Below are 16,805 nucleotides of genomic sequence, written 5' to 3'. Positions count from 1 at the left end.
GATGGATGACTTGGACTCGGCGGAGGTGTCTAGGCGGTTCAAAGTTAGTGGGTCACTGAGCTGCACTTACGCGGGGAAGCCGCACTAGGCTCACGTTGGATGACATGGGGCCAAACCTAGACACATTGGAACACTTGATATCTAGGCCGTCGAATGCATCTGTAAATTATATTATCATTCCTTGCCAAGTGGGCCATGTTGACCTTCCGAGCCGACCCGCGCGATCTAACGAATTTTGATCGCATAGCCCTTTCCTGGGCATCCTGCTCTCATACACCACGTCCTAGAAGGGATCACGGAGATCAGGTGACACTAGTCACAAGCAGATGTCGTTCCTTCAGTTGACTCCGTACGCCGTCCCTACGTCATTCCACGTCGAGCCGCGGTTGTGCCACAACCCCGTGGCTGTGCGTTGTCGGCAAAAGCAACGCTACTGTGCCTCCATGTGGCAGCGAGAGGCTTAAATGGGCTTGATCTATACAGCTGTGAGTTTTCGAGTTCGACGCGAGCACACTTGATCGCATACCTTGAAGTGCAGAGATATTAAAGAAAAGACCAGAGCCTTGAGGTCCTGCACCAGGTAGTAGAAGACGCGGAGGCCTTCTGGGTCCGACGAGTCTTGTACGTCCTGGAGCGAGCCAATTTTCGCAGTCTATCACCGTCAGTCCACAGAAGGCTAGGGAAGATGGACCATCCTACCTCAAAGGAGATGTGCTCGCTGCCTAACCGGATTTCCAACTCTTGACGGCCGTCCTTGTTCTTCTGGGGCCACTTTGTGTCATCTTCCCTAGGGATGAGTTAGCAGATGATACGTAACTTCCATTCCTTCACATACTTGAGGATCTCACTGTCCTTGACGATCTTCTTTATCTCGGCTACCAAAGCATCGCTGACGCACACTAAACGGCGCGTTAGCAGCACATCACGTCAAGGGCAGAGAATGACTTGCTCTCTTTCCGGATGAGTGAATCATTGCGGTAGTTTGAGTTGTTGGCATAACGGGCAGATGCGCTGCGACCGTCTCCGAGCACTCGAAAATCGAACTCTATACCAAGTTAGACTCGTGATTCTCTTTTCGCAACAGCTTTGCGCACCCAAGAACTCGTGTCCGAATCGGCCTTGGTGACCAGAGCTGCGAAAATGTTAGTAACTGCACGTGCTTGAGAATCCACAGCCTGCATACTAGTAACGCAGGTAAAATGGCTCGTTGGTTGTCATGTTTGCGACTACCTATATCGAGCTCTAAGGATGCGCGTATAGGAATTCGCAGTGCTTGGGGTGCGCGTGTCGTGGTGTTGATGTACCGTCGCGGCAGAGGGTTGGAGATCTTGGCGGCCAGACCCCTGCAAGCCTAGCGAGGCGGCCTTCGCTGGAGCGACCATTTCTCGAGCAGACACCTGGAGGTAAACAGAGTCCCGACGAGCACTGCACCCAAATCTCCAACAAGCCACCTCTCCGCCCAGGCCACGCCAGCCCTTTCACCCTCCCCGCTAGGCTGCAGCTGCGCCAAACCTCACGACTCCCTCCACCGCCCCCGTCGATCGATACACGTAGCCCATCCCACTTATTCTGGACTCCACGGGACATTGAGGGCTCACGGCCGCACCTGGAGTCACGTTATCGCAGCTGGACACTGTACACCCCGGGGCCATCCCATATACCACATAGCCCGGCATCATGGCGGCGTTTCTCGAGAACTCGTACAGTCTGGTAGGAACACCTGGCAGGTCGTGGGTATGGGGAAGCTGACGGGCAACACCAGGTGCACCAGGACAATGCCGCCGACGTACCATCACAGAACGAGCTCAAGAATGCTCTGGAGAAGGGCAGCGATGAGCAGAAGATCGAGACCATGGTGCGCTCTCGCAATGGCACTGCCCCGCCTCGTTGAATGCGACCGTCTGACAGCTCTGCAGAAGAAGATCCTCTCGATTATGCTCAATGGCGACCCCCAGGCTGGCCTGCTCATGCACATTATCCGCTTCGTCATGCCCAGCAAGTCGAAGCCGCTCAAGAAGCTCATGTACTTCTTCTTCGAGGTCTGCCCCAAGCACGACGCCCAGGGCAAGCTAAGGCAGGAGTGGATTCTCGTCTGGTGAGTTGAAAAGTCTATACTACATGAAGCTTGCTAATCGATATAGTAATGCGATTCGATTCGACTTGCAGGCGCCCAACGAATACGTACGAGGAAACACATTGCGCTTCGTGTAGGACCCTCCACGACACCTTCCCGAGCATTGCTGATAGTCGGAACAGAACCAAGCTACGAGATGCTGAGCTTGTAGAGCCTCTACTACGTAAGGATCTTGTCCATCATACTTACCGCACTGATACTGACGATCGCAGAACCGGTGCGCCAGTGCCTCACACATCGACACGCATACGTCCGAAAGAACGCAACCTTCGCAATCGCATCCATCTTCACACATCTTCCAGAGCTCATGCCAGATGCGCCCGATCTGCTGGTGACATTCCTCGACGACGAGAACGACCCAACATGCAAGCGCAATGCTTTCGCCGCCCTCGTCTCCGTGAGCCATGAGAAGGCTCTCGAATACCTCAGCACCGTTTTCGATGCCATACCCAACCACGAAGAGCTCCTACTCCTCGCCGAGCTAGAGTTCATCCGCAAAGACGCCATCGTGAACCCATCAAACAAGGCTCGCTATCTCCGCCTGATCTTCGACCTCCTCGAATCGCAGGTATCGACCGTCATCTACGAAGCCGCGCACGCCCTTACCACCCTCACAAGCAACCCGGTCGCAGTCAAGGCAGCTGCTGGAAAGTTCGTGGAGCTGGCGATCAAGGAGCCGGATAACAACGTCAAGCTTATTGTCTTGGAGAGGGTTGAGCAGTTGCGACACAAGAATGAGGGAGTCCTTGATGATCTGACTATGGAGGTCCTGCGCGTTCTGTCTAGTACCGACCTGGACGTGCGGAAGAAGTCGCTCAACATTGCCATGGAGATGATCTCGAGCAGGAATGTCGAAGAGGTCGTCCTTCTGCTGAAGAAGGAGCTCATGAAGACGGTGGACGAACAATACGAGAAGAACCCCGAATACAGGTCGCTCCTCATCTCCTCGATACACTCCGCCGCCATCAAGTTCCCCGAGGTCGCCGCGAGCGTTGTCGGATCGCTTATGGACTTCATCTCCGATGTCAGCAGCAACGCATCCGCGGTGGACGTCATTTCCTTCGTCAAGGAAGTCGTTGAGCGCTTCCCAGATCTGAGGGCCTCTATCATCGAGCGACTGGTTTCGACTCTTGGTGAAGTACGTGCTGGCAAGGTTTACCGGGGTGTTCTCTGGATCATCGGAGAGTTCTCGCTGGAGGCGAAGGACATCCAAGATGCGTGGAAGGGCATCCGCTCATCGCTCGGCGAAATCCCCATACTTGCTTCCGAGCAAAAGCTTTTGGACGATGCTTCGGAGGGCAAGGAGAGCAGCAGTGAGCAAGTCAACGGACATGCAAAGGCGGCAGCTCCATCTGGATCAAGGAAGGTCCTCGCTGACGGTACCTATGCGACTGAAAGCGCCCTGACATCCTCCGCCGCCGCCAAAGCGAAACTGGAAGCAGTCAAGAACTCACAGAAGCCCCCACTACGTCAGCTCCTCCTCGACGGCGACTACTACCTTGCCACAGTACTGTCTAGCACTCTCACCAAGCTCGTCATGCGCTATGGAGAGATCTCAAAGAACGAAGCCCGCACAAACGCCCTCCGCGCTGAGGCCATGCTCATCATGATCTCGATCATTCGTGTTGGCCAATCGCATTTTGTCAAGACTTTCATCGATGAGGACTCCATCGACCGTATCATGTCATGCGTTCGCTCACTGTCCGAGTTCTCGCAAAGAAAGGAGCTCGAGACTGTGTTCCTGGAAGACACCCGAAAGTCGTTCCGCACTATGGTTCAGACAGAGGAGAAGAAGCGTGCCGCCAAGGAGGCTTCCGAGCGCGCGAAGTCGGCTGTCAATGTTGATGACTCTTTCAACATCCGCCAACTAAAGAAGAAGGATGCGGACGGTAGCGACGAGATTGAGCAAGATCTCGAAAGGGCAACCGGAGGCGACACTGCGACTGAGGATCTCACATCTAAGCTCAGCCGAGTCGTGCAACTTACTGGTTTCTCCGACTCGGTATACGCAGAAGCATATGTTAAGGTACGTCAGCCTGACTTATAAAAGGTATCTACTAACTCTGCTAGGTTCATCAATTCGATATCGTCCTTGATGTTCTGCTGGTAAACCAAACAACTGAGACGCTGCAAAATCTCACAATCGAATTCGCGACTCTTGGTGACCTCAAAGTCGTCGAACGTCCTTCAACACAGAACGTTGGTCCTCACGACTTTATCAACATCCAAGCAACAATCAAGGGTAGGCTTTTCCTATTTGCACTTTTCGGTTCGCATACTTACTTTTACAGTCTCATCCACCGATACCGGTGTCATCTTCGGAAACATCATCTACGAGGGGTAAGTCCTGCGCATCAACACTCTGCAACAACTGCTAATATCCTACAGTGAAAAGGGTGTTGATTCCAATGTTGTCATTCTCAACGATGTTCACGTCGACATTATGGACTACATCAAGCCCGCACAATGCACGGAGACGCAATTCCGGACAATGTGGACCGAGTTCGAATGGGAGAATAAGGTCAACATCAATTCCAAGGCCAAGACGTTGCGCGATTTCTTGAAGCAACTCATGGCATGCACCAACATGAGCTGCTTAACTCCAGAGGCGTCAATGAAGGGCGACTGCCAATTCTTGTCAGCGAACTTGTACGCCAGGAGTGTATTTGGTATGTCTTGAAATTCTTTTATACATTGGCAATACTGACAGAAAGCAGGTGAGGACGCTCTCGCCAATTTGAGTATCGAAAAGGAAGGTGACAATGGCCCTATTACTGGGTTTGTGCGCATAAGAAGTCGCTCCCAAGGCTTGGCGTTGAGCCTGGGGTCGTTGAAGGGTCTGAACAAGGTCGGTGTGGCATGATTTGTCGGCTAATAAGCACTGTCACACGTCCGGGGTAGCGGGAGATGGGCGTTCCTACTAAGAAACGGTAGCAAAAGGAAGGTTGGTTGCTTCTTTCGTCTACAGGTCTTCGCGTACGACGCGTTGGGTCGATAGACATGTGGGTGGGATGGATCAATGTTAATGTAGCATTGCCGTATCAAAGACATCAGAGTTCAAATTCACATTCAATATCACAGTCTCTGAGCATCACAGGAAGAGTCGCTTCGTGTCACGTTCTTGGCTGGTTCGTGATTGGGATGCCTCGGTTCGCGAGGGTGCAGGGTCCAACGGGAATGTTTCCTTTTTGTTTAGCACCAACTATCCGCCAGGATCCGCGCCCTGGCGACAGGGACGGTACCCGTGAGCGTGACATGACCGTCGTCAGCGTGCCTCTTGCGCTGGTCTAGTCTCCAACTGACTCCTGGTCTCGCTCTTGCCCTCTTCACAGCATGCTGCGCGTCGTTCCTGCGACATTCCATTGATCATGGCTTCGCTGGCTGGCTCCGACGATCCTTTCAGAGACCCGCTGCTCACTACCAACGCCGCTCCTTCGCAGCCGTCGCCCGACTCGGCACCCACCCAGGAGCAGATGAATGTTCCCGACACACTCGCTGTGGGCAGAAACGCCTCCCTGACCCTTGGGACTGACTCCTTGGTCGTACTAGGTGGGGAGATTACTCAAACATCACAGCGGCGCAACACTCACACAGCACAGACGAAGCACTCCTAGATAGCAAAAGCGCCAGCTGCTGCGGTCTGTCTCTTGCTGGCAGTAAGTGCTAATCCGGCGTCTAGACACCAACACCCGCTTACGCGACGCAGAGAACAAATCCACTCGTTCCATACCCTTCTACAACATCCTCTGGGCCGAACACTCAGAGGACGGCCACATCACCGTCCAGTATGCGCAGAACACATCGAAGAAGGCCGTTCGCCCTGCCATCATCAGCTACTCCCTCGACAAACCGGACAGTCGCATAACGGAGGCATGGATAGAGAAGCTGCTCGATCGCGCATACGGAGCGTCGCAACGGCGCAAACGAATCAAGGTGCTCGTCAACCCGTTTGGAGGCCAGGGCGGCGCAGTCAAGACATACCACAAGTTCATTGCGCCCATCCTGGCGGCCGCGCGCTGTGAGCTCGACGTGGAGAAGACACAGCACAACGGCCACGGCGTCGAGATTGCGCAGAACATGGACATCGAAGCATACGACGTAGTCGCCTGCTGCTCCGGAGACGGCATACCACACGAAGTCTGGAACGGGCTGGGCAAGAGGACCGACGCAGCTCGAGCGCTCCAAAAGGTAGCCGTCGCACAGCTCCCCTGCGGCTCCGGCAACGCCATGAGCCTCAACTTCAACGGCACCGACGACCCCAGTCTCGCCGCCCTCGCCGTCGTCAAGGGCCTGCGCACGCCCCTCGATCTCTCCTCGATAACCCAAGGCGACCGCCGCACCCTGTCCTTCCTCTCCCAGTCCGTCGGCATAGTAGCCGAAACAGACCTCGCGACAGAACACCTGCGCTGGATGGGCAGCGCACGCTTCACCTGGGGGTTCCTCGTCCGCCTCTTCAAAAAGACATGCTACCCCGCCGACATCGCCGTAAAAGTCGAGTACGACAACAAGACCGCCGTCCGCGAAGCCTACCGCACTGAATGCGCAAAGCCACCTCGCAGCACCGACGACCGCGTCCTCCCCGCCCCCGACACCGGTCTTCCAGAGCTGAAATACGGCACAGCGACCGACCCCCTCCCTGCAGGCTGGCAGCTAATTCCCCACGACCACCTCGGCAACTTCTACGCCGGAAACATCGCCTACATGTCGCCCGACGCAAATTTCTTCCCCGCCTCCCTGCCCTCCGACGGCTGTCTCGACCTCGTCCGTATCCGCGGCGATATCGCGCGGCATACCGCTGTGAAGACTTTGCTGGCGGTGGAGAACCACTCTTTCTTTGATATGGACCATGTGGATTACCAGAAAGTTAGTGCGTATAGGATTATTCCGAAAGGGCAGCGGGATGGGTATATTAGTATTGATGGGGAGAGGGTTCCTTTTGAGGGGTTTCAGGTTGAGGTGCATAGGGGGTTGGGGACTGTGTTGAGTAAGAGTGGGCATTTGTGTGAGGCGAGGGGGGTGTGAGGTGCAGGAGCTGGGGATGGTGGGAGATTGTTGTGTGATTGTCGTGTGATGTAGATATTGGGCGTTTGCGTTAGGATACCAAGGTTGTTTATAGCTGGAGTAATGAAGTTTGGACTGTTGTTGGGAGATGGGCTTCCGTCTGTGGTTTCGCTCAATTGGTGATATTTGCTATCTTGCGTCTACCATGGCAGTTCACTAGTTTGCGTATCGTGTTTTACTATTGCAATCGTCCTTTCAAACCTAGGAAATCCTAGGTTTATATCCATGTTCAGATACTCACGAAATTGAAGTTCTATCCAAATCCCCCAGACATGACTCACAACCACTATCAAATTTTCCCACCCTCACCAACCCACCCAATTATCCTTTGTGCCCCCACATTCTTGTTCTCGCCCCCAACCACATTTTCACCTCCTTTGCTTGTCTTCCCATCAACGTTGGCCTCACGATATAGATAAGGTGAAGCAAGAAAACTTCATCAATCAACAACCACAAAAGCTGCTTGGCGCAGCGGAAGCGCGCCGGGCTCATAACCCGGAGGACCTCGGATCGAAACCGAGAGCAGCTAGATGTTGTCGATCTTCTTTTTTGCTGTTTTTCTTTTTTGCAAGGTGTGTGGGAGTGAAAGGGGTGGTAGGTAGTGGGGGTTAGGGACGTGGAAGGTGGAGGCTTTGTTGCATGCGGTTTTGTGGCATATTGTAGTTAAGGTTGCAAGTAGTACTATGCACTTTTTTTTCTTGGCCTTTGCGTCGTCTTGGTGGCAGGTTCACGTCGTAGAGCGATATTTTGAAACTTGAAATTCGGTACATGTGCAGAAGATAGCAGGTCGCTCAAAATACCACTTCAAATCGTCGCAATCGCATCTCACGAGCGCGAACAAGACCTTCGAAGGTGTCTATTCTCCAATTTACCCTGGGGTATAACACAACGCGCACATATCTAGAAAGCAACGTTGCAGCAGCACGAACTCGACAATCGATGCGCAGAGGCTGCACCCCGAGAGGGCGGATTTCTCGAGCATGCGCAAAAGTTCGTTACCCGGGTACGTGCCACTGCTTTTCGGTAAAACCTCGGCGATAGCATCTCCCAGCCATGCCCCGCGTGTCGCACATTCCATCAACTCTACGCGCTCCTACACAACACCCAACATTGAACTACCCGTTAACTCGGGTAGCCGATACTCTCCGCAATGGATCCAGACGCGATGGATATTTCGGGGCAGCCGCACAGATACCCACCTAATCTATCAGGTATCCCGACAGAGCTACAGTTGAGAATTGTTGATTATGTACGCTTGCTTTACACGTAAGCTGCAGAGCTCGCACTGATTGCGACAGGTAACGACGAAAGCCGATCTCAGATCTCTATGCTTGACTTCCTCAGCACTTCGTCTCCTTGCCATCCCGCTCTTGTACAGGCGCATCAAGTTGGAGCTATGGAGTCCGGGAGCGATCGAACAGCTTCGGGAGTGCAATCTACATGGCGCTGGACCGCATTTCCAGCACACGAAAGAGCTCATCATAGAGAACGAGTGCCTTTGTGGACCGCTCCCCTCAATCCATAATGGCCGCATCAGGATCCCAGAGGCCATGCCTAAAGAATGGGAAGATGATGCCCATGACTTGGAAATCGAGCACTTCGAGAACCAACAGGACGGTAATGCTTACTTGTTCTTGCAATTTATGCATCATCATAAACTGGAGCGCTTTTGGTATTGTATTCCCGGCAAATGCATACTACAGAGTGAAAGTTAACCTGGCCAGCTACCTTTCGCAGCGACCTGTACCACAGATGGTGAAGTCACATCTGCGCAACTATCAGAATAACATACAAGACCTCAAGATCAGCCTTTACACTGATCCTGGGTCGTTCGGGAAGCTACCACGTGTGTTCTGTGGTCTGCAGCGCCTCGACATTTACCACAATGATCAATCAGATATTATCCGTCTTTTCGAAAACATCGAATCTGTGGGCGCCAGTCTGAAACGGCTGTCTTTGACAGCGGCGAATGTCGGTGCACTAAATGGTCAGCTGGATGCATGGGTAGATAGCGAGCCGGGCGACCTCACCCGATATACTCCTATGCTCGAAGAGCTCCGGCTGGCCAATTTCGTGGTCTTGGGCACATTTGGAGCATTTGACCGGGTTATCGATTTCTACAAGTTGAGCCGACTAGAGCTGCTCGTAGACAAGGGAGGTAATCTAGACTTCGTCATGGAGCTAGCCGAGCGTGCGCAGGGCAACAGGTTCAAGTTGAAGCACATTGCTTTAGAGTTCATGCGCGGCACTCTGCTGACTGAAGACCACCTGTTGGCCATAATGACTCTTTTCAGTTATTGCGAGCCTATAGAAAGTCTCCACCTACGCTTTCCGGATATAGAGCGCTTCCCTGCCCGTTTTTTCAACGTCTTCGATGCGCTTCCGCACAATCTACAGAGCTTGAGTATCTCTTTCGATGATGATACAACGCCCACTGTGGCATTGCATAACAATATGTTGTTAGAACAGTTACGAAGAAGCTCGCTGAACGGGATTAAACAGCTCGCGTATCAATTTGACGAAAGAGACTTGACAGATGAGAGCAACGGTAGCAGTTATGATAATGTAGTAGTAAGTACTAATAACCACATTCCAAGCCGACAGTCCTTCACATGGTGGCTAACACGTCTCAGGAGTCGCTGCGAGGCTTCCAACAATTGCGTCTACTCCACATTCGTGTGGAAGACAGTACTCTTATGGGCAAAAGTCCAATCTACGACGACCAACCGCTAGAGGAAGTACTGGTGGATCCTTATATATTGGCTTTGCAGATGCAAACGTTTGCCAACCGGCTGTTCGAGGACATGCACAGGGGAGGGCATTCAAAGCTGGATGCTCTGGTCGTTGGGCATGCGACCAGCGCTGAAGCAGCAGCCGAACTTCAACAGCAGTGTTTTGTCAGAGGCGAGCAGAGGGATATTCTCGGCCGTACGGTCCCGGTTGGTGTTCCTGTTTCGCAGGCCATGCTGCGCGAGACTCAGCCACACACGGATATTCTAGACATCGACTTCCCTAGGACCTCGTCATCGAACGGATTCGAGGGGTGGGCCGGAGAAGCGTTCTGAGAATTTGTTGCTCACGTACCATCGGTTCAGCACTGCGCTCATCGTGAACGCCGATGTGTCAGCCACACCCTTGGTCTCTAGCCACTGTACTTTGCCAGCAGTACGCGAATCTCCAGTAAACAATGTATGTACTCATACAGGAATACATAGCTGAGCAGATAGTCCGAGCGCCTTCAAATTCTGCCCAGAAGACGTCGCATCCACAATCATACCATTCGGTTCTGAGAGCGCTTCGCGTAATATAGTGTGGAGCAGACTTATCCTGGTTCAGTGGCAAGGAACTTCCTCATCTGGGCAAGAACCCAAGGCCGACCTTAATCGGCGTAGATAGCCGATGCGACTCGTCGTTCCTTCACGACAGCTTCCCACATGCCGCAACGACGCGCACTGCCGGAGGATGCGGCATACATAGCGCTAACGTATGTTCTTCGCTCGACAGTCAATCGACCGCTGACACGATAGCATTGGCTGCAGGTCTAGCAAGGGTGGATGCAATCCTTCTGGCTCCGCGGCATCTAGATGCATACTGCAAGGGTTATGGCGAGAACCCCTCTTATGCACCAAGTGTATTAAAAGAGGCAACCAACCAGTTTATCTTTGGTTCTCCCTATCGCGATTATTTGAGCTGCAACAACAATGTTGCAACTCAACACCGACTGCCAGAGACGAGTACTCAACTACGTATGCTACCCGTATCGCCGCTCGCTACATCCGACATACTGAACACAGCAGATAAACACCAGAAGTGATCTGAGATCACTATGTTTGGTGTCAAAAGAGCTCAACCAACTCGCCCTCGAAAAGCTTTACAAGCGCATCGACATCCGCCTGTTCAGCGAAAACAACACTAACTACATCCTTGAGCTACTCAAGGACGTAAAAGAGAACCTCCGGTATACCAGAGAACTCGTCGTAGAGGATGAGTGCATCGCCGAGGAAACCACGTCTGTGCAGTACGGCAATGTTGGACTACCTGACCTTAAATGTTGGACCGGTACTGGCGCCACGAGTGCAGATCCTGAAGTACGCGACAGCAATCTTGAGCAGGTCTTGGATCTCATCCCGGCAAATGCGCTTCGTACATTCCGGTATGCTCCAAGTAACACTCCCCATCTTGTGTTGCCTGTTAACACCTAAAGGTTCCTCGCGCGACGTCCGCTACCGTGGTGGCTGCATAAGAAACTCGCATCGAAACAGAGAAACATCACAAACCTCCAAGTCAGTCTTAATGTTGATTCCGACGACATAAACGAACCAAAAGAAGTACTGCTTCAACGCGACAACAATTTGAAACGATTGGACGTACATATCGCCGATGGGCCACTCAACACCATTTTACTCGACTATTTCCATTCCATCGGAGAAAACCTGCAGTCCCTATCTTTGAGCGCCCAACATAGTAGTAACGTTTCCAAGATGATCTGGGATAATGTCTGGCACCCAACGCAGCCCAAACTTCCGCTGAAAGAACTCAGATTAACCAGACTAAGGCTTAGGGAGATGTACAAGTCCTTATCTACAATAATTGACTTCAGTAAGCTGCTGAAACTCGACCTGGTCGGATGCACCGGAGCCTTCGTGTTGCTATCACACATGACAAAGGCAATGCCAAACCAGAAATTCGACCTTACACACGTCGCCTTGAACGATTTTCTATCTGCTGGTGCAATCATCGAACCTGAAGACGCGGCTCTTACCAAGTTTTTGAAAGCATGTCCAAACCTGCGTAGTCTCCATGTCGGCCTCTCAAACCTCGACCCTCTACCGCCAGGGTTGAAACAATACCTCCAAAGTAGAGGCAAGGAGCTCACGAGTCTGAGTCTATACTCCAAAACCGAGATAATCGACGCCGAAGAATTCGATCTTGTCTGCCGGTCTTGTCCCAACCTAGAGCAATTCGCCGCTGGGATCGACGAGGAATTTATAATGGCAGATGGGATGTGGTACCACAACCTGAGAGACTTCGTAGTAAGCTATCCCGCCTGCCCAGAAAACAATGCCATAGACTTAACCCCCCCCCACAGAACTCCCTCCGCCACCTCCCCAAACTCCGTACCCTACACACTCACCGCTCTTCCATCTCCCTAGTCGGCGGCCTCGGCAACGGATACGGTAACCGCTGGAACACATCCATGATCTCGCTACAAGTACAAAAGTTCGCCAACCTGGTCTTCGGTGAACTCTACACCGTAAACCCTGATTTTTGCCTCGAAACACTGATCGTGGGACACTTGGGTCCGCTCTTGAGGAAGAGCAATGCGGTCGAACTGGCTAACGGTCGGGAGGTCAATTCGCAGCATTATCTGCCGCAGTTTTGCTTCGTGAGGAGTCGGCAGGAGGATCTTTTGGGGAGGACGGCGACGACGGGGGTGATGGTGAGTAGGGCTGTGTTGAAGAGGACGCATGATTATATGGGTATTTTGGATGTGGATGCTGGAGTGGAGGCGTGGGAGCAATGGGTTGGTCAGGCTATCTAGCATTTGGGTCACATTCCACGGATTCAATCGATGAATTCATCCAGCTAGAAGTATACATCTCTCTAGAAGCTGCCTACTTCTTTGGTTTTGATGGCATGTATGCGGCAACTACCAGTCTGGAGTACAGAAATAGTATCACAGTGCAAAGAATACCGAGCTGCTCAACTTCTCCGTGTGCACTCGTACGTTCTTCCAATCCACTTCCATGCAGATATACACACACAACCGTGTATTGACTAAACTACTCAACGATCCCTATCTTCATCCCTCCCTGGCCAAACAATCTGCTTCTTCCACACAGCCCTCACACATCCCACAACCGTCACCAACCAAATCACCACCAACAAAACCGTCATCACACTCGCCACCCACAGTATGCCCTCACTCTCCAACTCCCTCCCCAACACACCCGTACTAAGCGTAAACCCCACATTCGGAAAGATGAAAGCCCACCACGTCAGACTAAACGGCATCCTCCCCACCACCCCCAGATTCCCCAGCAGCGCAATAGCAAACAACCAGAGACTAAACACATACAAGAAAACCCCCGTGAAAAGCGCCAAAACGCGAAGAATCTCAGGCGCAGCAGGATGCTTCGCAAAGTAGCCCTCCGACATGTTGTTCGGCACCGCGTTCGCAAGACCGATCAACGCAACAATCGTATACGCGCCACTCCCCACCGGTATAAACAACGCAGGCCGTAACTGAGCTGGCGGAAACCCGTTGTCTAACAAGTTGCGTACAAAACCGACTATGGCAATGAGACTAACACACCACCCAAACCCCTGCCACGCAACCCCACTCACAACCACCTTCACCGCCCTCCCATCCGTCTGGCTCCCCGCCACAAGACTCGCCACCGTCCCCGTCAACATGGCCGAATACCCCGCTAGGAAAAGACTCGGCAGCGGCGGCACAGGACGGACCTTGCTCCACTGGATCAAGACCCAATACTGGAATACGGAGTTTGCGAGGGAAGCCCCCGCGTAGATCCAGTAGAGTAAGTAGACGGCGTCGAGGAGCCAGGGGTAAGCGGGGCCGTGCGTGATGCCGTAGGTTTGGATGCCGGCGAGGATGACGCTGAGGGAGAGGTAGAAGGACCCGGTGAAGAAGGATTCGGATGGGTGGAGGAAGGAAGTGAGGAAGTGGGTGCGGTGGTGGAGGAAGCGGAGGGCTGTGCATGTGCAGAGGAAGAGGAAGAGGAGGATGTTGAGGAGGAAGAGGGTTAGGCCGATTTGGTGGAGGCCTGGGGGGTGGGTTTGTTAGTTTTGGTAGAAGCGATGGGATGGGAGAGGGATGGGTACCGGGGAATTGATGCGGTGTTTCTGCTATGGCGAGGGCGAGACCGCCTGTGCTCATTGTTGAGAGGAACCAGGCAAATGTGAAGTGTTTTAAGCGAGAGCGTATGCCGATTTTGCGGTCTGGTTGTTTCTGCTCTTGGTGTAGCATTTCTGGCTTTGACGACGGGGTCGTGTTGTAGGTGTTTGGAGGTGTAGACATTTTCTAACGATTCTTCCTGTTTGTTGTGCTTTTTTTTCATGTGTTGTTGGTCGCTGCTGTCATCGCATGGTGGCTCATGTGGTGACGGTGATGAAAGGTATGCGGCAGATGAGACACCATAAGCATCACAAAGCTCATCGCTAGTGATAAGTCTGCGCGCAGCGTACGATCATCCGTCGGTGTAGCTTCCGATAGGATGTGACCTTCTCCTCAGAGGTCATGATCGTGAGATATCCAATGGAGAAGTTGCGGATCGGTGGTTGGGCATGACGCGCAGCGACGCTGTTTCCGGTCGTCCTATTCCCGGAGCCGCACAAGCTTCCTCGCACATCAACCGACGCAACTACATCTTCACCAGAAATTTCCCGAGTAAATGCATCGAATCGTTTTCTTTCAACTATTAACATTACTTGCGAAACCTCAAGCCACCTGTTGAATCCTATCCTTCGCCTTATCCTTCTTCTCCTTAGCCTTCCACTTGATGTCCCCCGGCTGCGGCCACCTGTAATTAACAGGCGACTCTCCACCCACGAAGATGCAAAGATCATACATCAAGCCACCACACAACGCGCCAGCAATAGAGGCGCCCCAAGATCCATACGCCCAGTACCCATTCTCAAAGGCCGAATCGTATCCAACCCACAATCCGATGAGCCTGGGACCAAGATCGCGCGCTGGCGAGATACCCAGACCGGTGTTGTAGCCAAGCCCGATCATGGTGACGAAACCTGTAAGACCGACGACAAAGGCTGTCATACCCTGGCCTGGAGGAGAATTCTGGTCGTCTCCGAGTGCGAAGATGACGCAGACGAAGATGGCCATGTAGACGAAGTCGTTGAAGAAGCCGGTTGCGGTGGAGTAAATGGGTCCTTGAGGGAATAGAGCCTTGCCGGTCATCTCCAGGGTAAGACCAGGGTCTACGGCATGAATAGCATCTGCGTAAAGGCTATCACGAAGTTAGCAACTGGGGCACTTTGATTGGCAGAGGATTTGACTTACGCGTAAGCTACAGCGCCGGCACAAAGTCCGGCCAGCAACTGCATGAAGATGTAGACGATTGCCATCTTCCAGGGGAAACCACGGTAGACGGATAGCGAGATTGAGATTGTCGGACTGAGATGTGAACCGCTGACACCACCGCCGAGGTAGATGCCGATCATGACTGCGAAGCCCCATCCCCAGGCTTGGGTTTCGAAGCTGCCAGTGCCTTCTTGAGATGTGGCGACTGAAAGATTGACGCAAAGTCCAATGAGGAGGTACACAAACGTCTACATGGTATTAGCAAGGTTGCTGTCAGAAGAGTTGATGATACGTACGGCGAGGAACTCGGCAGGTGCCTGTGGGTATTTGGCTCGCAGCCTAGCGATTGGGTTGCGGTACTGGTTGTAGAACTCGCGTTCTGCCTCATGCTCCCGTTGCTGAATCTCTTTCTCTTCCTGCTTAGTCTGGGAAGACATATTCGTATCGTGTTCCTGGAGCGGCGGAAGACCGTCTTGTAAACCAAAGTGCTGCTGCTGCCCGCGTCCATCAGAAAACTCCAAGCCGTGCTCGTTGACGGGAGCACGTTCTTGGCCTTCATGATGTTCGTGGCTGCGAGCGTTCGGTTCTTGGTTGCGGCCAAGCACCTGGTCAGCTTCACTTGTTGGCACGCGCTTCATGTTGACATTGCGGCCCTCAACTGTTGTCTGGAACTGCGAGGGGTCGCGTCGTTGGTGTGGGCGACCAACGCCGTCTAGCGTCTCCTGAGAGTCTTCTGAATCTTCTTCCAAATCTGTCCACGTTCTAGTTAGAATGATTACTCTTGAGGGAGGTCAAATCAAGGGAGTATATAAAGACTTACCTTTGCCATCATGGAAGCCTAAGCCATCTTGTCGAGCGATGCCATCTGCATCTCCTTCATCGACCCGGTACAGAGACTTGCGCAGGTCGCCTCTTCCCCACCACATACCCTTACGTACAGTGCGTGGCAAAGGCGCGCCCAAACCGAAGACTGGCTTTGACTTTTGCTCATTGTACCAAGGGTTGAGTGAGAAGTAGTCATTCTCCACGTCTACAGTCTGCTGTTGCTTCTTCTCAGGTCGTCGCGGCGGCTCTTGCCGGACATTTTCGCGAGTTGCCCGACTCTTTCGAGCAGTGGGCGTGTTTCTGATGGTGCCCATATGGGTCATACCAGTTGCAGTAGTGTTGGCGCGCTCATTCTCGGGTCGTGACTCCAAGCGAGCAGTGTCAAGTCTCCCTATACTTGGTGCATTGGAACGACTTTGTGCCAAACCCGATGGCATGCGTGTTGCCGTGGGTTGCTGTCGTGGCTCAGGCGTTGCTGCAGGTCTTTGGGATGTAAAGTAATCTGACTGCTGCCCTGTAGAATGTCAGTACATGTAACTTCTTGATGCCAATGAAAAAAAAACCCTTCTGGCTTTTCGGAAGGAAAGTCGAGCTTGTTTGGTAACTTACTGTTGTCAGCTTTGTTTGGCTGTTGTTGCGACATGTTGTATGCTCCTTTCTTCCTACGTCTCAAAGCAAGCAGACCCTGACAACCTTATATCTGATATGTACTGGACGTGGGAG

The 16,805-nt window shown here is 52.7% G+C and overlaps 6 protein-coding genes and 1 non-coding gene across 7 annotated transcripts; 5 read left to right on the top strand and 2 right to left on the bottom strand.

Moving 5' to 3' along the window:
* Positions 1-475: 475 nt before the first annotated feature.
* On the bottom strand, positions 476-1,218 carry MNH1 (Protein mago nashi; the record flags this gene model as incomplete). Its single annotated transcript, XM_049348596.1, has 6 exons — positions 476-652; positions 700-787; positions 836-899; positions 950-1,045; positions 1,095-1,132; positions 1,184-1,218. The coding sequence occupies 6 exons, from the start codon at positions 1,216-1,218 to the stop codon at positions 476-478; spliced, it is 498 nt and encodes a 165-aa protein (XP_049194284.1).
* A 459-nt stretch (positions 1,219-1,677) lies between these two features.
* J4E93_010718 (uncharacterized protein) lies at positions 1,678-4,997 on the top strand (the record flags this gene model as incomplete). The annotated part of the gene is made up of 10 exons (XM_049348595.1): positions 1,678-1,710; positions 1,763-1,855; positions 1,917-2,095; positions 2,142-2,207; positions 2,257-2,297; positions 2,347-4,160; positions 4,205-4,376; positions 4,426-4,474; positions 4,523-4,803; positions 4,852-4,997. The coding sequence occupies 10 exons, from the start codon at positions 1,678-1,680 to the stop codon at positions 4,995-4,997; spliced, it is 2,874 nt and encodes a 957-aa protein (XP_049194283.1).
* A 505-nt stretch (positions 4,998-5,502) lies between these two features.
* Positions 5,503-7,156, top strand: J4E93_010717 (uncharacterized protein; the record flags this gene model as incomplete). The annotated part of the gene is made up of 3 exons (XM_049348594.1): positions 5,503-5,683; positions 5,734-5,790; positions 5,841-7,156. The coding sequence occupies 3 exons, from the start codon at positions 5,503-5,505 to the stop codon at positions 7,154-7,156; spliced, it is 1,554 nt and encodes a 517-aa protein (XP_049194282.1).
* Positions 7,157-7,652: 496 nt separating this feature from the next.
* J4E93_010716 lies at positions 7,653-7,724 on the top strand. The gene has a single exon. It is a non-coding gene; the product is annotated as a tRNA-Met (tRNA).
* A 1,021-nt stretch (positions 7,725-8,745) lies between these two features.
* J4E93_010715 (uncharacterized protein) lies at positions 8,746-10,260 on the top strand (the record flags this gene model as incomplete). Its single annotated transcript, XM_049348593.1, has 3 exons — positions 8,746-8,812; positions 8,907-9,766; positions 9,829-10,260. 3 exons carry the CDS (start codon positions 8,746-8,748, stop codon positions 10,258-10,260), a joined length of 1,359 nt encoding a protein of 452 aa, XP_049194281.1.
* A 636-nt stretch (positions 10,261-10,896) lies between these two features.
* On the top strand, positions 10,897-12,737 carry J4E93_010714 (uncharacterized protein; the record flags this gene model as incomplete). Its single annotated transcript, XM_049348592.1, has 4 exons — positions 10,897-10,941; positions 10,993-11,348; positions 11,400-12,228; positions 12,285-12,737. The coding sequence occupies 4 exons, from the start codon at positions 10,897-10,899 to the stop codon at positions 12,735-12,737; spliced, it is 1,683 nt and encodes a 560-aa protein (XP_049194280.1).
* A 1,920-nt stretch (positions 12,738-14,657) lies between these two features.
* J4E93_010713 (uncharacterized protein) lies at positions 14,658-16,725 on the bottom strand (the record flags this gene model as incomplete). Its single annotated transcript, XM_049348591.1, has 5 exons — positions 14,658-15,183; positions 15,237-15,505; positions 15,554-16,008; positions 16,078-16,596; positions 16,692-16,725. 5 exons carry the CDS (start codon positions 16,723-16,725, stop codon positions 14,658-14,660), a joined length of 1,803 nt encoding a protein of 600 aa, XP_049194279.1.
* Positions 16,726-16,805: the final 80 nt, after the last annotated feature.

This window comes from Alternaria ventricosa (assembly GCF_023758065.1).
Source record: "Alternaria ventricosa strain BMP 2768 chromosome Unknown scaffold_34, whole genome shotgun sequence".
Taxonomy (NCBI): domain Eukaryota; kingdom Fungi; phylum Ascomycota; class Dothideomycetes; order Pleosporales; family Pleosporaceae; genus Alternaria; species Alternaria ventricosa.
This window is presented reverse-complemented; position numbering and strand designations above follow the sequence as displayed.